Source organism: Podospora bellae-mahoneyi, chromosome 7, assembly GCF_035222275.1.
Source record: "Podospora bellae-mahoneyi strain CBS 112042 chromosome 7, whole genome shotgun sequence".
Classification (NCBI taxonomy): Eukaryota; Fungi; Ascomycota; class Sordariomycetes; order Sordariales; family Podosporaceae; genus Podospora; species Podospora bellae-mahoneyi.
Window position 1 is genome coordinate 2,184,928 of NC_085886.1, and position 22,015 is coordinate 2,206,942.

Consider the following 22,015-nt stretch of genomic DNA (forward strand, 5'->3'; position numbering starts at 1 on the left):
TCTGAGCTGTTCACAGCATCTTGGCAAGGTGTGAGGTTGCCGCCGAGGGCAGTCAGCCTGGCGATAGGGGTGTGCTCCTGGTTGAGGTAGCATTGTCGAAGAGGCGCCAAACTTTGGTCCGGGCTGTCAGGGAGAAGAGCCGGGTTGGCGACAGCGAGGTGGAGAGGGTGTCAGGTTCTAGAACCTTTCATATATATATGTCAGAGATTGGCCGGTTGTCGGCTGCCGGCAACACTGTGGCCTGTTGGATGGTGATAATCAAGGCATTGTTTTGATAATCTCTCATCTCGAAATGGCTGAGGTGAAGATCGTGTTTGGACCAACATGAACTGTCAACCCCACACAATTTGTGCACCCACCTCCAGCACGACGTTTCCGCACCTTTTCAACGAACCGCTTGGCAGGGGTATGGCGCTTCCAAGATTGGGCCCACCGGATAAGAGAGACATGATTGGTGCGTGGCTGATTACGGTGGAGTCCTCGTGAGTGGTTCATCCCAATCGGGACATGGCGTTGATTTCGCTAGCGCTCGCTACATCCCCTGAAGGCAGTGCTGACCGCAACTACTTGTTGCCAGGCCTCGCGCCTTGCCTGGCCTTCTCGTCCATCTCCTCTTTTTCCTTCATCGTCGACGTCAAAGCTTGGGGACTGCTTCACACATTCGTTCTTTCGATCACTCTCTTTTCTACCACTCCTCCCGCCCTCAGGGAAACCCTATTGGTATCGGCTTCATTCTTTCAGCCGTTCCGTCCAGTCATTTTTGTTGATGCAGTCCCTGTGACACAACACGAGGAAGTAGAGTAAAAGTAATTACACGCGCGGTTGTGAGTTGAAGTTGATCTACTTGATATGTATCTACAACACCGCTAATATTCTTTCTCTACAGCTCCGGGCAGCTCGTATATACCGACCGCCATTTACATTCCTTACGTCTGGCTTTAGGTCTCACAACACCACCACCATAACCACCACAATGGACTCATTCTCACACATCGTCCGCCGGGGCCTCGACACCGGCGACAACGAGACAACCGTCGATATCCTCATCGCACTTCTCGCTCTTACTTTCTGCGGCTTGCTGGCTTTCTCCCTTTTGGTGCTGATGCGGAGGATGCGGAGGCAGAAGCAGATGTTGGACGAGACCCTCCCCCAATACCATGATGTCAAGAAGTCGGGCAACCACAGACGTCTCACCATCGAAACCGGCAACGGCCGACAAAGCGTCATCGTCTTCAACAATGGCGCCTCGCCCATGCTTGCCAACCCCCGATCGCCTCCCCACTCCCCCGACAACGTTCCCCAGATTCACATCACCTTCCCCGACGAGCAGGACGACCAAGGCAGGCCAAAGAGCGGCCGTGTTGTTGTCGTCCGTGTTGGCGAGACCACCGTTGGCCTCGAGCCCCTCAACGACGAGCAACTCCCCGCCTATGAGAAGGAAAGCAGCACGCAGTTCTACTCGGTGGACATTGAGAAGATTGGCGGACTCAAGGAGAAGGAGTTCCGCTAAACTACAACATGTTACCACTCAAACAATGGGAACCAACAACAAACATGAAGGCTCATTCGCGCACACAAACGACGAGCCGGACTTTTTAATGATTTGATGGGCGACTGGAGTTTGTGAGAAAACGGGACCGGGCACGAAAATTATACCATACATACCTTCTGCAGAAAACACCGGCCTTGCTGTTTTCTTCCACTTGTCTATTTATTCAATTCGAGGGTCTCTGAGGGCACCCAGCTTCCAAACACTTTCGACGCAATTCAGCTTGGAGAGGATAACCTGATGCGCGCAGGCTGGCTTAACGGGAGCATGGGGGGAGCACACCAGATGTGCCCGCTATATAGATAGATGCTATGATGGTGCCAACGGGTAGCAACCGCGTACATTCACCCACACACGCACATTATGGAGTACTCTTTTCTTTTTAAAAACATGTTTTTCGGTGGGAGGATCAACGTACATACTTGGGGTGCATTGCTGATCGGGCAGCGTTTCGATGGCGGGTTTGTGGCATTTCTCTAACCGTCATCTCGGACATTCTAGTATTGTATAATTAAATATACGATGCCTGCCGCGAGGCAGGCGTTTTTGAACGGTCTCGCAACTGTCCATGATCGACCGTTTGTGGGATGCTGGTATGGGGCCGAGCATCCCCCGACGGTTTTTTTTGTTTTGACGTTTCTCGCTTGTTGCTTTGCTTTCCAGGTTTCCATGCTTGCCGAAAGGAAGCGTTGTTTCCTTCCGAGGCGAGATGATGATCATAATTCTCCTATTGGATCGGTCTAGATGCTGATTCAGGAGGTGGCATGTGTAAATCAAGGGTTAGGGTAGTTGCGCCAACAAATGACGACGGCCTGAGGATTTGCTGGGAGACACGGGGAGGAGGAGCTGCCAAACAAAGCTGTGGAGATGGTTTTGCTTTCTGGAAGCTTTAAAAATCAACAGCTTGCCAGTTGGCATTTCGTCGCCGTTCAAATGGCGCATTCTTCTTACCTGTCTCGTTGAACAAAAGTTCCATATCCTCTCCCCTTGTCGACGGCCTTTTGCTTTGGCTTTACTCTTTCTTGTTGTAATAACCTCGATACGTGGGAGATCTCACCCGTTCTTTATTTTTGAACCTATTTTTGCTTCTTCAACTCTTCGCAATTCGACATCCAATCGTATAACCCACCCATCACCCATTAATCGCATTCTATCAGATCTCTTACCCCTGACGACAACCCCACGACGACATCGACACGCGCGCGCGCGAAAGCGCCACCATAACCCTTCACAATGCCACCACCCCAACCAACCCCGAAAAAAGCGGTTCCCGCCCCCGATTACAAGACGCTCAAATCCCAATGGGACGCCGCCAAGCGCAAAAAGGACGCGGAAGATGCGACCAAAAAAGCCGTTAAAGACCAAGCCGTCACCGCCGTAGAACCCAACAACACGGACGAGATCAAGCTCCGCGAACTCCGACGAGCAGCCCTCGAAGGTCGCCGCAAAAAGGCGTACCAATCCCGCTGGGCATGGACGGCCGGGTTCTGGGTCTGGATGCTAGCCATCCACCTCGTCGGGCTGGGGTACTTCACCAGCGGCTTCCTCCTCACAAGACTGCAACTGAACGATAAATCCCTCTGCGACATCTCTCCCGCAGGGCAAGAAGGGGGGATCTTGCCAGCCTGGCCAGGAAAGGGGACCCCAGAAGGAGGATGCTGGCACCCCAAGACCTTCGACAAGGCAGTGGTGGTGTTGATCGACGCGTTGAGATACGACTTTACCGTTCCCGTGGACGACAACGCCGAGTTTCACAACCGGTTCCCGTTCATGTACGAGACTGCTGTTCGGGAGCCGAACAAGGCTTTTTTGCGGCCGTTTATTGCCGATCCGCCCACGAGTACGCTGCAGAGGTTGAAGGGTTTGACGACGGGGACGCTGCCTACTTTTATTGATGTGGGGAGCAGCTTTTCGGGGACGGCGGTGGAGGAGGATAATTTGCTGGGGCAGCTGAGGGGGGCCGGGAAGAGGGTGGTGCACTTGGGGGATGACACTTGGGAAAGTCTTTTTCCGGGGTATTTTGAGGGGAATCTGAGCAGGCCGTATGATAGTTTTAATGTGTGGGATCTGCACACGGTGGATGAGGGGGTTATTGAGCATATCTTTCCGCTGATGGAGGAGGGGAGGAAGGGGGAGTGGGATGTGGTAATTGGGCATTTGTTGGGGGTGGATCATGCGGGACATCGGTATGGGCCTGAGCATCCCGAGATGGGGAGGAAGTTGAGGCAGATGGATGGGTTTGTGAGGGATCTGGCGGGGAGGATTGACGAGAGGACGGTGTTGATTGTGATGGGGGATCACGGGATGGATAGTAAGGGGGATCATGGGGGGGAGAGCGATGATGAGGTGCAGGCGGCGCTTTGGATGTACTCGCCAAAGGGGGGTTTTGGGAGGACAAAGCCTGAGTTTGCGATCCCGCCGGCTACGGCGGTGGAGAGGCCGGTGAACCAGATTGATTTAGTGCCGACTTTGGCGCTGATGATGGGTATTCCTATTCCTTTCAATAATTTGGGGCGTCCTATCGAGGAGGTCTTTGCTGGTCCTCGCGGCAATTCTTGGAATAATTTGGCTGCGGCTGAAAGGGTTGCGGCTGCTGGTGTCAAGCGGTATCAGGCCTCCTATTTTGCTGCCAGAGGCATGGCTGAGGAACCTGCTTCTACCCCCGGCTCGCCGGCTGATCTTTGGGACAAGGCTGAGGGTCTGGTTTCCAAGGGCAACTGGGTTGCTGTCTATTCTGCTTTTGCCGAGTACCAAAGGGAGACTCTGGCTCGCTGCAAGAGCCTTTGGGCGCAGTTCAATATCAAGAACATGATTCTTGGAATCGCCGTCATGGGATTCGGTGTTCTTACCCTGCTAGTCTACGTCTCCAAGGGAGCCGAGGATGATGAGGCTGTTGATGACCCTGAGCTGGACGATGCTGAAAAGAGCCTGGAGATTATGGGCGTCATTCCTGACTCGGAGCTGCCGTTGGAGAATGTTCTCGAGAGGAAACTTGTTGCTGCTGCTTTCCTTGGCGCAGTTCCGGGCCTTATTGGCGGTGCTCTCCATGCTTACCTCAAGGGCACGGGCGACTATTACCGCGGTGCTGCCATGGCCGCCCTCACCAGCATTGCCACTGTCGGTGTGTCGCTCTACGAAATCAAGGAGACCCTCCGGACTCTTGTTCCATCCACAATTTGGGGTTGGATGGCAGCAGTGTTCACTCTCAGCCAGTCTATCGGCTTCGCTTCCAACTCGTACACAATCTGGGAGGACTCTATTCTGCTCTTCTTCATCACCACCTTTGGCTTTGTCACAGCCCTCTCCGCCCTGCGAATCCAGTCCCCTGCCGACCGCTACATGGCCATCTACCACTCGGTCCTCTTCGTGGTCCTCGGCCGCCTTGCCTCCGCCTCCAAGCTCTGCCGTGAAGAGCAAATGCCCTACTGCACATCAACCTACTACGCCTCCTCTACCTCGTCAACCTCTGCCCTCTGGCAGCTCGCCATCCCCTTCGCGGTGAGCCTGATCCTCCCCACAATTATCAAAGCCTACCTCCAACCCACCCGCTCCTACGAGGGCCTAGCCCCAGCCTGGATCGGGTATGTCTTCCGCACGGGTCTCTTCATGTCAGCCCTCTACTGGGTCCTCGACTCAGCCGACAACGGGAACTGGATCTCTGGCCTGCCCGAAAAAAAGCTCAAAAACCTCTCCGTCTACACCGCCCAGATGGTCCTCGGCCTGGCCTTTGTAGCAGGAACAACAGCATTCATGTGGGCGCCCCCCTGCGTGAGCATCGTCACCTCAGCCTCGAAATCAACACCCACCCGGGCACAGGTCGCGATCTTGGGCTACGGCAACGCGCACGGGGCACGGTACCTCCTCCTCCCGCTCAACTTCCTCGTCTCCCTAATCCTCCTCTCCAAACCCATGGGCGGCGGTGCGTTAGCCATTCTATTCTGGCAGATCCTCTCCCTCGTTGAAATCCTCGACTCGAACTCTTTGTCTGCAACCCCGATCGGACCAGTCATGCTCGCGATCCTGGGCTCGTTTCACTTTTTCAAGACGGGCCATCAGGCTGTGCTGTCGACCATTCAATGGGACTCCGCGTTCATCCCCCTTTTTTCCGTCCGCTACCCTTGGTCACCCTTGGCAGTGGCGATGAACACCTTTGCGGCACAGATTCTCGCCACGGTTTGCGTCCCCCTCTTGGTGCTTTGGAAGGCGTCACCCAAGAAGAAGGGTGCGCTGGCGGAGACGAGCAAAAAGCTGGGGGCGTTTGTCGGTTTTTTCGCGGTGGAGGGGTGGATGAGTATGATGTGGGCGGGGCATTTGAGGAGGCATCTGATGCTTTATCGGGTGTTTATGCCGAGGTTTGCGACGGCGGGGGTGGTGTTGATTGTGGTTGACTTGGTGGCGTTGGGGGTGAGTTTGTTGGGGTTGAGGGGGAATACGGTGGCGATTGGGGAGGTTTTTGGGTGGGCTGAGTAAGGGGGCAGGGGACAAGATGAGGAGAGAGAGAGAGAGAGAGAGAGAGAGAGAGAGAGAGAGAGAGAGAGAGAGAGAGAGAGAGAGAGAGAAGGGAGGTGGTTGATTGGTTTGACACACATCACGGTAGGAGTCAAAAAGTTCTGCTTGGTACTTGGGGGTGTATGGAACCTGAAAAGGGGTCTTGTTTCTTTTGTGTATAGTTGATGTAATGAACGGGATTGTATATAATTAATAGACTGTACGTCAAACTGAAAAGGCAGTTCTGTTGCTATGTTCGCTCATCACGATGTTGTTACTGAACATCTAATGAATGACAAGTTGTGTTCCCTTCCTGTCATGATACCAACACCACCTTTCCTGCCCCAAGACTTCCATTTTTCCTCTCCCTTACAACATAATCCCTATTTGTACCCATACCCACCCAACACATAAAAACACCAGCCATAAGCACGCAAAAGAAGAAGACGCTACATACCTATCAACGATATGCTCAAAGGTATCAGCGCTGACCCCTTCTCTTTGCCTCCACCCTCTTCCTAAGCAAACCACGAATAATCCACCCTCCGCAGCGCCAACCCTCTTGGATAATTCGGCGTGTTATAAGCACACCCCATTCCCCAATCATACCCAACCGCATACGCAAACATGGTCGCGTCCCAGTTGAAGCCACAAGCCGTGATACTCCCCCCGGGAGACGGATACGATATCAGTCTAGTTTTCTTAGTCACATTCCAAACCATAACCTGTCCATCCTGACCTGCCGTCGCCATCACGATCCTCGCCGTCGAGCCATTTTGATGGGCAATATAATTAGCAAAGGCAAGGTCATTGACGGCGTACACGTTCGTCACTTTGCTTGATTCTTTCGACACTTCACGATGGCACTTGAACGAGAAAGTCACTCCTGACCTAAAAGCGAATAAGACAAGGTCCGGTTAGTAAAAGGCGTAGAGCGAAGCCAGGGGGCCGAAAAAGGTGGGTATACTTCATCGGGTTATGTTGGGTACCTCCAAAAGCTACCCTTCCGCCAATACCTCCCACCGCCCAGTATTGACCACCGTGTTTGACAGCTATGCATCTTATTTGTTGGTCCACAAGAGGCGAGTCGATGACCATCGTGGGTCTTATGGCACTGCTCTGTGTCATCTTTCCCAGGTTGAAGATGTGGATCTTGTTATCTGCTGTCCCCGCGACGAGGGTCGTACCGGACCCATCCATGGCCCATACACGGTCGGTGAGGTTGACGGTGGCGATGGGGTTGGGTTGCCGCTTGTCCCAGAACCGAAGTGTTTTGTCCCATGACCCAGAAACAAGCAGACCGGTAGAATTCCCGGCGCAAGGAAGGTCCACCCAACGGACGGTCCTCACAGGGGCTTGGTGACCGGAAAGTGTCATGGTTTGACCTGGCGCGTTGAGATCCATGATGTGGACTTTTCCGTCGGTCGAGGCACCGGCAATCATGTTCCCTTCCTGTTGGGGTCCAGGTTAGCGGATGTGGACAGCGCAGTGTTGTGTGGTACATGCCTGTTTAAATCACTATTTTATATATGTTCACGCATATTTGCTTCCTCCACATATCACCATCAACATCCGTGGATGTTCCTCACATCCTCCTAGTCGGTCCTCGATAATCTCGATCCGGTCGAGTGGGCGATTAGATGCATCACCTCACTCATCCAAAACTTACCTGGTTGAAATCGCAATCGAGAAAAGGATGGAGGTTGTTGTTCATGGCGGTGACAGGGCGGATGGAACCTGTGCCGCCGGCGACGTTTGTTGCATCGTAGATATACACTCTGCCGTCCCAAGCAGTGGCGGCCACATGGTCTGCCTTGGGAGACCATCGGAGGGCGCTGACGGTGTCCTCGGGCCCTGGAGGGAAAGCAATATCGGCGTCCAAGGTTCCGATGTTTGGGTTTGGGGCGGCCATTGTGTTGGTAATAAGGTTGTTGATGTATGCCGAGTAGTTGTTGTTGAATGCTGGATGAACGTTGCAGGATGATTAATTCTTGGAGAGGGTTGGTGGAAGGTTATTATTATAGACAGAGTTTGCGCAAGCAAAAGCCAAAAGGGGGCAGGATTCCACTGAGGCTTTCCATTGGAACTTTGGGTAGGAGCAATGGGACCTGGGAGTCATCTCGACTGCCAAAAGAACTGCTGCCTGCTGACTCTTCAAAAGCCTAAAAGCTGGTTACATCACCCCTTCTCCCCTTTCTCTTCTCTCTTACATTTCACCTTTAGCCAATCGTCCCTATTTGTTGGCCATGTCTGCTAGGTACTGGCCACAAGTGATAGAGCCAGCCTTTGTTATCTCGTAATGAAGGAAGATGGTCTGGTAAAACTGTGGTTTTTATAAAATCGTCAAGACCTCAATATAATGTCATCAAACCGTGACCGTGTATCCCCTAGTGTCTGCTCGCGCGACTTACAAACACGACACCACGTGACCTCTCTATGGCAGAATTCCACTCGCCAGTGACAGCATGCCAAGAAATGCTTCTCCCCCAGTTGCTCCATTATTGACCTCCTGAGAAGCGCAGCCAATGAGCGATGTGCGTACCTTATCCTTTCTTTTCCAGCCTCTCACACTCACTCAGCATCTGGTTGATCGCCATTGCATGGCTCAAAGGCGATTAACCCAATTTTCTGCATCCATATTTTTTTTTTCGTGGGATGCTATTTTCATCTTACCTTGCAAGACGTTTGTGTTTGAGGAATCAGTCGAGCTTGTAATACTTAGTGTGAATCCGGAGCTTGTGTCATTGAACGAGATACCAAGATACCTTTGGCCAGATATCTCCTACGACCATATAAGATGTTTTAAATCCTCCCAAAATCATCACTTGCATCTGGTTGATTGGCCCTCTTGGTAGCTTAACGGCTACTACATGACCATCAATCAAATGTAAGAAATCCCTTTTTGTTCTTCCCCCATCGAAGACAAAATACCAAGACGCGCGAGTTCGAAAAGTAACTCGGCCGTCCTCTATTCTGTTTCTTCTTTCTCCAACGTTGCTTTCCTATAACCAGCAATGATGCACATCTATTACACACACCTCTGTCCCTATCTTCCACTTACCTTTTTTCACACTCAACAACAAGGTCAATGTTTGTTTGTTCAAAATCTTGAATTCACTTGATCTACCTCCCCTCTCCCACACCCAATGTATATGCAAAACCCTCAAATGCTGCCTACCCAACAAACAAATCCAACCCATACCCAAGCCAAACGCCACGCCCATTTCCCCTCTCGAGAAAACCAGAAGATCCTGCCCCTGACCACCAAAACAACGCCATCAAAATGCAAAGATACGACCCCTTAGACCACCAGCAAAACTCCCACCATACCCGCCACCAACCACACCACCCCAACCCCCAAATCCCTCCTATTCCCAGCACTTATCCCCCCCAAACCATTCGGCCCATCCAACCCCTCCGTCGCCTTGGTCGGATTCTCCACCCTCGTCGCCCCCGGCACCCCCCCCTCCCCCTTCCCTATCTCCTCAACCCTCGTCTTCGTACTGTTGAACCTCGTCGCCGCCAACGAAATCTCGTTATTCTCCAAGTCATAAACCACATACGCACTCCTCAAAAACGTATCCCCCAGCACATTCGTCCCCTCCCCCGCCGGCGCAATCCCAAACAGGCACGCCTCCGTCCCGTCACTAAAAACCGGCCTCCTCCCCGAGCTCGTCACAAGGTCGAGCACAAGCTCATCCATCCCCACATTGATCGTCGGCTCCGTAAACGTAAACGACAAAAAAGCAGTCTCATTGTCGGCAAGCGAGCAAGGAACATACGCCGCGTTAGCCTCAGGATCGTACTGCGCGTCGACAAGGTCGAAAATATCTTGCACCATCCGGTCGGGGAGGTACGTCAAGCTGCTGCCGGTATCCAACAGCACAGCCAAGGCGAGATCGCCGCCTACCTGCGCCGAGCCGAGCTCGACTTTCGTCAACGTGATCATAAACTCGGCGTACACCCCCGCCTCGGATTCCACCGGGAGGGACATCAACGGGGGAACAAACTTTTCCGTGTCGACACCGCCAAACAGAATATTCCCCGTGTCAGCGTCGAGGTCGTTCAGCCACAGGGAATAAGCGTTTGTTTGGATCAGCCCATCGGCCACCATTTGCGCGGGGAGGTTATTGTAAGGTCTCATTCCTGCCCTGCCGACTTGGACTTCGTTGATCGGGTACCCTATCCCGAGGATGCCCTGGGCGTTGTTGGACGAGTATCCTATGCCAAACTGCAACCTGTCCAGCGTGGCGTCGCCAAAAGTGACGGTGTCGGAAACGTAATCCCCCGAGGCGCCGGAGCCGTCGACGTAGGAGATGTTGAACCAGGAGCCGATGTACTCGTACGTGCTTGAGCCGTTGGCCGAGTAAGTGCCGGCGTATTTACAGGGCGCCGAGGACTGGGTGCATAGGGAGGAGGATGGGGTGTTAACCCAGAGGTCGGACGAGCCGGTGTCGAGGTGTAGACGGAGGGATTTTGGTGGGGTGCCAATTGTGCCGTTGATGAAGTAGAGGGTTTCCTAGAAACGTGTAAGTGTTTACCAACCTGACACATTATTCGACGCCAGAAAAAAAAGAAGAAAAGAAGAAGAAAAGAAGAAGAAAAGAAGAAGAAAAGAAGAAGAAAACAAGAAAAGAAAAAGAAAAGGAAGAAAAAGGAAAAAAAGAAAAAGGAACGTACCTGATTGTCCAAATCGACCTCCACGCTCCCTCTCTTTCTTAGCTGATCTCGATGTAATGGGTTCTTGGGCGTTCTCCTCTGAAAATCCATCCCCACAACCCTCGGTCCACTTCCATCTCTTCGTTGTTGTTGTGTTGGCGTCGTCGATGGCAAAGAGAGAGCGTCTATCGTCTGACCCGCAAGCAAGGCTGCAACAACCAAAAGAGGAGTGGCTGTCTTCATCCTTCCGTTGCTCTCGAAAAGAGAATGAGTGTATGGTCTCGAGTATAAAAATGTAGTCGAACAACCAACGACATAAACAAACCCAACAATCTCTTCCAAGAAACCGCTTATTGCAGTAGTTGCTATAATGGCAGCATGAGGTACAACTTCACCAAAAAAAAAACCAAAAAGAAAACCAAAAAAAAAAAAAACCCCAAAGAGTGAGTGACTATATGTAAGCCCCCCTTCGTCAAGGTCCCCTGTCTCTCCTTAGGTCCCGAGTGGTTGGTAAGGGCAGCAGGATAGCGGCCGGCGAACAGACGTTCAGAAAAAGAGCAAAAAGCGCAAACCCGTTTGTACTCGGCAACCGCAAGGACCTAAAAAGGTAGTAAGAGCAAACTCCTCCTTCCCAAGAACGCGACGTGCGGCAGTGTGGGTAGCTCGTGGACGTAGGCCAAGGCCCGAGCCGGCGCGACTTGTTCTTTGCGTTCTTGGTGTCGAAGAGGGAGGGGGCCGAGTGGCAACTACCTTGCCTGCTAAGGTAGGTAAATGTGCCAAAAACAGAAAGAAGAGAAAAGTTTAAAATAAAATTGCCCGCAAGAGGGCGAGGGGTCAAGGAAAAGGAAGGGACGAAGGGAAGAGAAAGAAAGGAAAGAAGGAAGGAGCGAGACCCAAGCCCGAACTAGTGAACCATACACAACTGGGAAAAGAAGACAGAAAGAGAAGAGGTTCCGGAGATGGAACCGGACTCCTTCATCAGTCACTTGTCCAATTCATCATCGATCATCCCTCCCAGAGTCCCAGAGGAGCCGGGAACTGGGGGCCCGGTTTGGCTTGAGAGAGGGGGCGGGTGAGATGCATTGCGTGCCATCTCTTTCACTCGCCTTGGCTCTCTCTTCACCGTTCAGACTGAAACGATGGGCAGAGAGGCAGGCAAAGTTGAGGATCTGGCGGACCAGGATCATGACGGATGCCACTGTCCATATCGGGGTCATTGATCTTTGGCAGCTTCTCCTTCCTTCTGTCGTTGAGGATCTGCGACATCGCGACCCAGGAAAATATTTAGCGTCGATGTTAGCATGTCTCGCTACTGAGCCCTTCAGCCCTGTGCTGATAGGCTTTCCGATATCTTCACCCGTTTGTCCCGTTGAGGAGATAATCGTCAAGAAGGGCCGACATTCCAACCATGAGGAAACAAAGGGTATTGTCAAGTGTACGCGCGGCCAGTTCCATCGCAATTCCTTGGAGATGGACCCCGGATTCCCAAGTCTGTGGAGAAGAGGTGTGGTAGAGGCCGTTTTGGGTAGCTGGGGCTATCCCGTGCCCCTCACGTCCTCGTCATCATACCAGTGAGCGGCCGGATCGTCCGGATGGGCTGTTCCTGGGAAGCTTTCAACGACGTGGGGAAGCAGATGAAACGTCGACCAGATCTGATACAGCCCATCTGTGCGCAATGCGCTGCGTGGGTGTGGTTGCGTGGACATCAGGGTCATAGCTGACTGTGAAAAATATAAAAGCGCGTTCCGGCCATCTCCAGACTAGTCTCCGAGGGAACTGGGTGATTGGAAATGCTCTTCTTTGGCTCAGCGATCGAGATATAAAAAGCGCCCCTTGAGGATAGAGTTGGGGCTAATACCCATGGTGTTGTTTCTGCTGGTATTAGCGGCCGTTGTTGAATTGTCCGGGGAAGCCTGAAGATTTATTGTGGGGCATCAAATGCTGGGTAGGTAAACTTCACTCACTTACACCCCCTCTCATATCATACATAAAAGAATCTTGCGCAACCAAACCCCCAATTCCCAACCCCGACAGCTTGCCTCCCGTCTCACATCGGATATTTCTGTCGGCTGTCAAAATGCCATTCCTGACACGCCAATCACATCCCCCATATGTATCCCCAACCGCAGCTCCTTCCGCCCGCAAGACATCGCCAAGCAACATGAACTCGTCAGCTGCTCTCTTTCGCGGCCTGTGCGACCCAAAGAACCTCCACGTTGGAACACACGTATAGATTGGAGGAAGGAAACCCTTTTATTGTGCTGCCTAGATGCCTCGCAAAGTTGACGCTCAGCTGGGAAGAGGTAGCTACGGAGAGGTAGGTAAGCTGGTATTAATAGCAAGAGGAGAGAGCTGGTTTTGCCTTTGAGCCATTGCGGTTGTCTATCATCAATCAATTTTTGTACATGACAGACAAGATTAAAGCTATCACGATATCCCCAGCTCCAACGAACCTCAAATCCCACATCTATCTCTCTCTCTCTCTCTCTCTCTCTCTCCCGCTAAAGACTACCTGCTACAACGAGGGCGATAACAGCAAACATGGACGAAGCACACTACAGAGACCTCGATCGATGGTACTCTTCCCTTCTCCTCTCCCCAATACACACCCAACTAACCTCCATCCGTCAACAGCCCAGACTACTCCGTCAGCCTCCCCCTCCTATAAAAAAAAAACACCCCCTGATTACCCTCTAGCCCTTCTTCGGAGCCCTAGGCTGCGCCCTCTCCATAATCCTCACCGTCTTCGGCGCCTCCTACGGCACCGCCAAGTCTTCTGCCGGGCTCTTCTCCTCCGGCGTCCTCCGCCCCGACCGCGTCATGCAAAACACCCTCCCCTCCATCATGTCCCAAATCCTTTCCATCTACGGCCTCGTAATCTCAGTCATCATATCCTCCTCCCTGACCGAGTCCGTCCCCCTCTTCACCTCGTTCCTCCACCTAGCCGCCGGCCTCTCCGTCGGCCTCTGCGGTCTCGCCGCCGGCTTCTCCATCGGCATCGTCGGCGACGCAGGCATCCGGGCGTCTACCCAGCAGCCTAGGCTCTACACCGGCATGGTTCTCATCCTTATCTTTGCTGAGGTGTTGGGGTTGTATGGCGTTATTGTTAGTATTCTCATGATCACTAGGAGTAGGGAGGGGAGGGCTTGTTTGGAGTAAGAACACCATCAAGGCTTTTGAGCAGAGGGGAGAGACGGGAACGGTCGATGTTTGATAAATTGAGGGTATCAACTTTTCGCTCTCTGCTTTCTACGTCATATAAATTCCATCTTTGGTCTCATCACACCTCACTCGGGTTGTTAAAAATACGCTCACCACCCTGACATCATAACCCCCCTTTACAAAGCCCACTCCTCCAAATCCTCCCCCTCCGCCACAAAGGGCTCATTAATCCTCCTAACAGCATAATCACTGCACAAAATACTGTTCTCTTTCGTCAGCCAAACATCTCAGCCTCTCCGCTTCGGAAAAAAAACTCACCAAGCATCAGCAACCAACCCATCCAACTCCCTCACCACCCTCTCCCTCCTCTCCCCCTTCACCACCCCCTTCCCAATCAGCCCCTGAATCTCCCTGATCCTCCTCCCCTTCGCCGCCCCGCTCTGCTCCAGCACCCTCCTCCCCAAACAGTCACTGTGAAACGCGTGCTGACACGGAAAAACAAAAAACTGCCTCGCTAGCAGCGGCAGCCCGCAAACATAGCACTTCTCCCCGGGCTCCACAATCGCGTACCTCCTGTCCAGCGCCGCAATGTCGACCTTGATGTTCGCCGCCGTCAGGCTGCTCTCGTCCATCTCCTTCCGCAACGCATCAATGCTCCGGCTGTACTCCTCCAGCGCATTGCAAATCTCCTCTTTGAAATCGTCAATCACAACGAAATCTGGAAAAAACGGGATCAAATCTTCAATCTTGAGGAGGTCGTTGCAGCGCTTGAGAAACTCAATCGCGGCCTTGATGCCGTTGGATTGCGAAATGACCTTTTTCGCGACAGCAAGCCAGAGTTTTTTCCGCAGCGGGGGGTTCGACATGGGCCGGTCGGCAACGATGGACGCGAGCTCGATCTTGTCGTGCGACAGGGCCAGGTCCACAGCCTGGACGTACTGTCCCATGCTGGTGTAAATATGTGCGCAAGACAGGACCCGGTGGTTCTGTATGCACAACCTCAGCGCGAAATCCTGGTCGAAATTCGGCTCGTCCCCCTGTGAGGCGAGATAGGCCATGAGCTGGGACTCGTCCGTTGACGAGTGCGAAGCGTAAATCGACACCAGAGTGTTGTGAACAGCCGCGTCTGTCGAGCCGAGCTGGTTAACCACATACTGCAGATACCGAACAGCCTGGTTCTGACTCAACGGCCCCTTGAAGTTCCTGTCATACTCCAGCAACGCCGGGATCAAATTCCGTGGGTCAAGGTTGCTCTGCCGCATCAAGATATCGACCAGCTCGGTAGCGGCATGCGTCATAAGCACGCTGCTGTGCCGGTAAAACACCCCGGCATCGGTCTGCCTCTTGAGCACCTTGAGCGCCTCCGACCACCTCTCCCTCTGAACCCAGTACGACAAGACATAATTGTAGTCGTTGACGACATTGGCATAATACAGCAGCTCCTCCTCCCGGCCATGGCTGCTGATGATATCATAAACAGTCTGCCGGTCAAGATCCTGCTTGTGCTTCGTGACAAAGTCCTGAAACTCTGCCCTCACGGCCTCGAGCTGCTCTCTCGTCTGGGTCGGGCTCAACGTCTCAGACAACTCCGCCCCCGTGATGATAGTGTCATCCAGCGAGTTGAGCTTGGCCATAAACACCTCCACCAACCAAGCCGCAATCATGACCCTCTGCATCACAAACGACCTCTTGTACGTGCCCAGCTTGGTCAGCAAGTACTTTCTCAGCGCATCCGGCTGGTCGTTGTCGATGAACGTCAACGCCACCTCCTCAAACGGCTTGCTGCTCTTCCCATACACCCCTGCCGCCTCGCTGTGCTGCCCCTTTCCCACCATGTGATCCCCATGCGCAATCGCCACCGCATCCTTCTGCGCGGGCGTGCGCGCGTGTTGCAGCGCCGCCTCAAAGTCCTCAAACTTGAGCATAATCTTCCAAATATCCCTATCCTCCTCCTTGGGCACAATCTCCAATATCTCCTGCGGCGTAAACAACCAGAAAGTGTTCTTCTGAACATCCACGCTCAACCCCACCGCCCTCTGCCCCTGCTCCAGCGCAATCTGATCATAGACAATATCCCCCGTCAGCCGATTGGCAACCACCACCCTCCTCCCAACCAAGCAAATAACATGCCACTGCGTCAACGCCACAGCCTCGACGTCATCCGTCGAAACCTGCCTCTTCCCCCCCGCAGCCTCCACCCCATTCGGATTCGTCAGCTGCCCCTTGGCCAACAGCCTCCCCTCATTGAAAACCCTGCTCCCCAAATCACCCGTGTTCCCATCCACCAACAGCCGTCCATGAAACACCCCCTGCGAACTCAACCAAGCAAACGCCCTCTCGGGCACCTCTTCCTCCCTGAACCTCGTCGGATTAATCCCCTGCTCCACCACATCCGGGCTCACCACCAAACTCCCTCCCTGCCCCGGCCTCCCATCCCCAAAACTCACCGGCTGCTCCCCCTCAAACAACCCCCCATAAATCCCTTGGTGCCCCTCATGCCCTCTCCTCCCCACCTTTCCAACCCAGTGCATCAGCCTCCCCCGCGTAGCCACCAACACCCTCCTCACCTCCCCGCTCCTATCCCCCCCAGGCAGGGAATCAACCCACAACCCCGTCACCGGCCCACCCTCACCAACCTTCCAAACCAGCTTCACATACTTATCCTCCTTGCGATAAAACTCATTACTTTGTTCAATAAACGCCTCATAGATATTCCCATCCGCCGCACCAATCAATATCTCCCTCGTACTACTCGTCGGCAGCGCAGGCGACCAGGCCACCGCCTCGATGGAGACACCCCGGAGTTTTGCCAGGGGGCGGGGGGTGTCGGACTGGGAGTGGAGGTAGTAGTTTTCCCCGAGGGAGGTGGCGATGAGGAGGTGGGAGGCGGTCGGGTCGAGGAACATGCGGCGGATGGTGCCTGATTCGGAGGGTTTTTTGGGGAGGTGGATGTCTATATCATTAGCGTCTGATACTCAGAGGGTTGGGGGGGAGAGAGAGAAAGAAATACCCTGAATCTCATCAGGTCTGTTGAGATCAATCCTCAGGATCCGCCCCGACGAAAGAGCGAGGATGATCACATTGTTGGCTACCTGTCCCGCGACAAAGTCGTCGTAGATAGGGAACTGGAGCTGGACTTGCTCGACGTTGAATAAAGGCAGAGCGGTATCAGTGGCGAGGTCGGTGAGGGCGTCGGCGGCGACGAAACCGCCGTTCGTGGTGGTGGTGGTGGTGGTGGTGGTGATGGTGGTTGGTTCGAGTGCCATGACGGGTTATGTGGATGGTGGAGAGACGTGGTGGTTTGAATGTTTCCGTTAGGCTTTTAGATGGTACGCATTGTGGGTTGGGGGGGTTGGTTTGTGTCTTGTTGACCAGAATTGGGTTCCTTCAACCGAAAGAAAAGTGATGTCGTCGTCGCAAAAAGTTGGGAGTTAGCTACCTACCTAAAGCAAGTTGTGTTGTTGCGTTGCAGAAGGCACCACCACCGCTGATCGGCAATGTGATGCGCCGCCACAGAGGTGCACCCAAGGTACCCGAACCTATAGCTCCAAAGGCAAGCTTCCGTCCCCCTTCCCTACGGGAACCCCAACCACCGACCACCCGGCTCCCGGTCAGCCCCACATGACACCCCCCTATACAAACTTCTCCTGTTGCTCCTGTTCGTCATCTGATTCATCACCACGTGTGGACAATACATGTTCAAATGATTTGCATGCAATACTATATACATAGGGTTGCTGGTTCGGGTATCTATATATACAAAAAAGAAATATCATCCATCCAGTCCTTCCCCTCGAGAAAGAATATAAAAAAAAAAAGCAACAGAGAGGGAGGGATAGGGCCAGCTCAATAAATACAAAAATGATGAGCACACTCCCGCCCCATCTCCAGCTCCCCGGACATCAATCTCGTGTCCCTCTGCCGTTTCCCTCATCATAAAGATAACAACCCCAAGCCCAGCAGCCCAGCAGCCCCCCAACAGTGATAGCCAGCAGCAGTCCTAAAATAAAACTAAAATAAAAAAAGAAGCCGGCATGTGCCAATCTACCCTGATGTTCTCCCCCCGTTGTTCTTGATCACATCATGATATCTCGCTATCTCCCTCACCCCATTGGTTCGTCCGATAACCTTTGCATCATCCGTACCGACCTACCCCCAATCGTGCTCTCATCCGCGCTATAATAATCATTCAGTTCCCCATTCTCCGCCAGCCCCTTCGCCGTCCACTGCCCAGGCATCAGCGGTTTCCTTCCCACAATGACACGCAACTTGACCACAAACGAACCCAACCTGTCCGGATCATCCGCAATCGCCTTCGTCTCCTTCGAAACGGTATCGCACAGACCCCTGACATACTTCTCATCCATGTCCAGATACTTGGTCAGCAATCTCAAACACTGAGCCTCGATACCCGTCACAATGGAAAACAGCCAAAACTTTCCATAGCTGGCGTTTTCCCTCGACCCAATACCGAGGTCGTAAACCTGCTCCTTGATGTCGACGAACCCTGCTTGAATCAACAAGTCCTTATTCATATGTACCCCCCTAGGTCGTCCAGCCCGTTCCGCCGCTTCGATGGATGCCTTGGTGAGAATATGCGCCGCTGACCCTTCGGGAAAGAAGGACAAATAGTTATCATCCGAGAACAAATCGTCCCAGTCAATCACCTCGATCCACCCCCCGGGCTTGATGCACATGAACGCCTGACTGTAGATAAACGACCAGTCCGTAAAACACCCGTCCAAATTCCGAATATGCACCAAGTCCACTGCATCCATCGGTCTTATCCATTCGTCCTCGGCGTTTTCAATGTGAAATTCGATGTTGAGCGGCACCTGGTCCGTCGGCTGGATAGGCGCAATATCCGTCCCAAATACTTCGCAGCGAGGGTACTTTTCCGCCATGCCGATCGCCCACTCCCCAATACCCGTCCCAATGTCCAGGATGTACTGTGGGTTGTCCAGTGGCACTGTGGTAAGTTCAAGGTCGAATAGCTTCAGAAACACCTGATGCACCACGTATTGCCGCGTCTGTTCGGTTTCGTCAATCGGCATGTAGTAGTCGCCGCAGTACGTTCGTCCATATTCTTCTATGTAATCGACATCTTCGGCGTAAAGCGTTCGGGACGAGTCTCTGCGAGTCGTGGTTAGTTTGCACATCCCATGTGGGGGCTGGAGAGATTCGGAGAACAAACATTGTCGCGGCGTCCATCCCATACTCGAATGGATATTCGACCTGGTGGGCCGGTTGGACGGTAGGGTAGGTGCTCATGGCGTACACCGACCGGGCGTGACCCGGGCGCTCTTCTTCCTCCTCGTAGCCGTTTCCTTCCAAGTCCTCGTCCCCGTCTTCGTCAACCTTTAACACAACCCTCCTATCCGCTTCCACAACCACCACTCGATATTCCGTCTCGGGGTCCGTGTCAACCTCGATAGGTTCGCCAAACGTGCAGGGTGGTGGAGTCTTGTCAACCGGCGATCGACAATGCGACTCCTCCTTCTTTTGCACGTCGTGCGTAGCAGGCAACAAGCCGTTTCCGTTTCTGATAGTCTCGACCGAGTTCATCGCCACTGTTCGTCACTGTCCTATTTTCTCCCTTTGCCTTTCCTAAGCACTGCTGACTGCGTCCTCCCACCTCGGCCGCTTTCCCCCATGAGAGTTGTCCCGACAAGATATCCTGCTCACAAAGCTGCTACTCGACTAGGTAGAGGTGACGGCGCATAGGGTAGGATTCGAAAGGCGCAACACGCGCGCAATTGTCTCGGTTGTTTGTAGGGAACGAGAAAGGTGTTTTAATTGTTGCCGATCCCACCATGGGTCAAATGAGAGGGATTTGGGGATGTGTGACCACAACTGGCTGTTGTTCCCCGTGTGAGGCAAACCGCGGGTGCGAGAGCCGAGAGGGCGGATATGGTATCAAACCCGGCTCTGGCCACAAACACACACACACACACACACACATACACAGATACACACACACCAAGTGCCGAGAACGGAGATATGGGAAAAGTCAAGGGCAAAGGTGGCAACCAAAAATATAACAAGAATGATAAAATAAGAAAAGAAAAGAAAAAAAGCCGTTTGTCCCGCTGCGATGGATGGGATCCGAAAACGGGATGGATGGATGGAATGTTCAAAAAGCGCCGATACCGTTGATTTGGTTCGGCCACCTGCCCATGGTCAGATGTCAGATGAAAGGGTGGGGGAGAGAACGAGAGACAATGAAGGAAGGGTAGGGTAGGGAAGAGAGAGAGAGAGTGGGTGAGAGAGAGAAAGACAGAGAGAGGGAAAGGGATAAAAAAACGTGCAGGCGAGACGGGCAGAAACAAACGAGCGAAGCGGGAGCAGCTGTGTGCTGCTTGATGTTCTCTCTCTCTCTCTCCCTCTCTGTCTGTGTAAGGTTAAGTAAAGGTAGGGGGGTGACTTGATCTGGACTGGGCCGGTTCTTGACGCTAGCGATATGCAGCAGAGAATCCACTGAGAATTCCCTGGCTCCTGGCTCATGGGTACCGCCGCGACGCTACGATGCTTCGTTACGAGGCCAAACGAGCGGAATCGTTCCCGTCTTTTTCTTTTTTTTTTTTTTTTTTTTTTTTTTTGTGCTTGCTTTCCATCCTCTTTTCAGTACATCCTCTTTTCCGTGCTCAACTCGACCCCGGCTGACTCTGTGTCTGACTCTGTCTCTATCTCTCTCTGTACCTATCTAATCGCGGATCGATGAGAGGATACCTACTGTGCCTCACACTCAATGCTCTCCATCACTAACAGCATCCGCCATCCGCAACCGCACACCCGAAGTCTGTCGAGCCTGGACCCGGCCTGTGATGAACAGCAGCGCGCCTGGGGATCCCTTCCCCCCCGCTCGCGGACCACTGAGCGGGAGAACCCTTGCCAGGGGTGTGGGGAACTACGCTCGGGCCAACCGAAACCAACCATTGGGTTGGGACGTTGAGCACGGGCCCTTCCAAGAAGCACCCACAGCACCCAAGAACCAGGTGCCAGGTGGTTTGTTCATTCAGGGCAAAAGAGGGCAATCCCGTGGCAGCGGTTCAGTATTGTTGTGTCTTTCTTTTTACTTCTTTGACCGTTATTCGCCTCGCTTCCACCTCTCAGTATACATAATGCACTCACTCGGACTATAGCCCCCGAGAAGAGAAATCGGCTAGCTCTTCTAGTTCTCGGACAACTTCAAAGTCTCTCTCTCATCAGGACGGAGTGTCATTCGATTCTTGACATATCCATGATCTGACACAGCAAAGATCATCGTCAACCTCTTTTCAAAACGCCCTCAAACCCGGTAATACCCAAACCCAAACCGCTCCGACCCGACAGCGCGGGTGGCACTCCCCTTCCGATATGTCCACTCTTCTCACCCTGCCCCATGGGAACATCCCATCTTTTTACGTCTGTCGGTTTCGCTCAACTTTTCGATATCTCCTTTCTCAATATGCTTTGCTGGCAACTCTCTCTCTCTCTCTCTCTCACACACACACACACATACTCACTCACTCGCTCTCTCACTCACTCTCTCTCACACTCACTGTTATCCTGCTGTTCTGTTTCTGTTTTCTAGGCGTACCCGATCCAATGCCACGGGCCCTAGTTAGGGTACCTTAGCTCACTGATCCTCTATTAGCACCCCTGGAACTCGCATGTGAGCTTCGAACACGTCCTGGTCGTCGGTATCCAAACAAAACCCGCCACGACAGCAAAGGTCTCCAAGCGTGCATTGTAAACGAGATTTGCTTTTCTTTTTTTTGTTTCCAAAGATCCCGAGGGTTTGGATCGGGTCCCGCCTTTGACAAAAGATTCCAAATTCACAACTTGCGACTTCAGCTTCTACTCTATGCATCTCTTGGTTTTGGATACTGGAGCCACATTGTGGAATTACAACAACCTGAACACAGGCTCAAGATATCTAGCCATATGTCCCCGAGTTCCATCAAATAAACGCAAACCACACCCAATTCCTAACTCTCCCCTTCCCCAAAAGTTCCCAGAGTGGACTCAGTCATTAGTCTCGAGCCTCGGTTGGCTTTCCCCCTCCCTGTTCGCAACCCCAACCACCCCCCCTTCCCACAAGGAAACAAAACTCCACCAGCTCGCGCACAATTGGACTTCACAGCTATCCATACACACATATCACAAGCACTCGTA

General features: G+C 53.0%; 7 protein-coding genes across 7 annotated transcripts; 3 read left to right on the forward strand and 4 right to left on the reverse strand.

The window, feature by feature from the left end:
• Positions 1-324: 324 nt before the first annotated feature.
• Positions 325-1,510, forward strand: QC761_708280 (uncharacterized protein; the record flags this gene model as incomplete). The annotated part of the gene is made up of 2 exons (XM_062882377.1): positions 325-482; positions 943-1,510. 2 exons carry the CDS (start codon positions 325-327, stop codon positions 1,508-1,510), a joined length of 726 nt encoding a protein of 241 aa, XP_062728413.1.
• Positions 1,511-2,782: 1,272 nt separating this feature from the next.
• GPI13 (mannose-ethanolamine phosphotransferase gpi13) lies at positions 2,783-6,019 on the forward strand (the record flags this gene model as incomplete). Its single annotated transcript, XM_062882378.1, has 1 exon — positions 2,783-6,019. The coding sequence occupies one exon, from the start codon at positions 2,783-2,785 to the stop codon at positions 6,017-6,019; it is 3,237 nt and encodes a 1,078-aa protein (XP_062728414.1).
• Positions 6,020-6,204: 185 nt separating this feature from the next.
• Positions 6,205-8,061, reverse strand: QC761_708300 (uncharacterized protein). Its single transcript, XM_062882379.1, has 3 exons — positions 7,707-8,061; positions 7,005-7,489; positions 6,205-6,928 (listed from the first exon to the last, which is right to left on the reverse strand). The coding sequence occupies exons 1-3, from the start codon at positions 7,947-7,949 to the stop codon at positions 6,556-6,558; spliced, it is 1,101 nt and encodes a 366-aa protein (XP_062728415.1). The 5' UTR covers positions 7,950-8,061; the 3' UTR covers positions 6,205-6,555.
• A 1,083-nt stretch (positions 8,062-9,144) lies between these two features.
• On the reverse strand, positions 9,145-12,621 carry QC761_708310 (uncharacterized protein). The gene is made up of 2 exons (XM_062882380.1): positions 10,718-12,621; positions 9,145-10,556 (listed from the first exon to the last, which is right to left on the reverse strand). Exons 1-2 carry the CDS (start codon positions 10,937-10,939, stop codon positions 9,339-9,341), a joined length of 1,440 nt encoding a protein of 479 aa, XP_062728416.1. The 5' UTR covers positions 10,940-12,621; the 3' UTR covers positions 9,145-9,338.
• Positions 12,434-13,855, forward strand: QC761_708320 (uncharacterized protein; the record flags this gene model as incomplete). Its single annotated transcript, XM_062882381.1, has 3 exons — positions 12,434-13,272; positions 13,331-13,343; positions 13,394-13,855. Exons 1-3 carry the CDS (start codon positions 13,238-13,240, stop codon positions 13,853-13,855), a joined length of 510 nt encoding a protein of 169 aa, XP_062728417.1. The 5' UTR covers positions 12,434-13,237.
• A 179-nt stretch (positions 13,856-14,034) lies between these two features.
• On the reverse strand, positions 14,035-17,444 carry PEP3 (tethering complex subunit; the record flags this gene model as incomplete). Its single annotated transcript, XM_062882382.1, has 3 exons — positions 16,869-17,444; positions 14,195-16,811; positions 14,035-14,119 (listed from the first exon to the last, which is right to left on the reverse strand). The coding sequence occupies exons 1-3, from the start codon at positions 17,122-17,124 to the stop codon at positions 14,035-14,037; spliced, it is 2,958 nt and encodes a 985-aa protein (XP_062728418.1). The 5' UTR covers positions 17,125-17,444.
• A 517-nt stretch (positions 17,445-17,961) lies between these two features.
• Positions 17,962-20,227, reverse strand: QC761_708340 (uncharacterized protein; the record flags this gene model as incomplete). Its single annotated transcript, XM_062882383.1, has 2 exons — positions 19,053-20,227; positions 17,962-18,991 (listed from the first exon to the last, which is right to left on the reverse strand). Exons 1-2 carry the CDS (start codon positions 19,421-19,423, stop codon positions 17,962-17,964), a joined length of 1,401 nt encoding a protein of 466 aa, XP_062728419.1. The 5' UTR covers positions 19,424-20,227.
• Between the last annotated feature and the right edge of the window lie 1,788 nt (positions 20,228-22,015).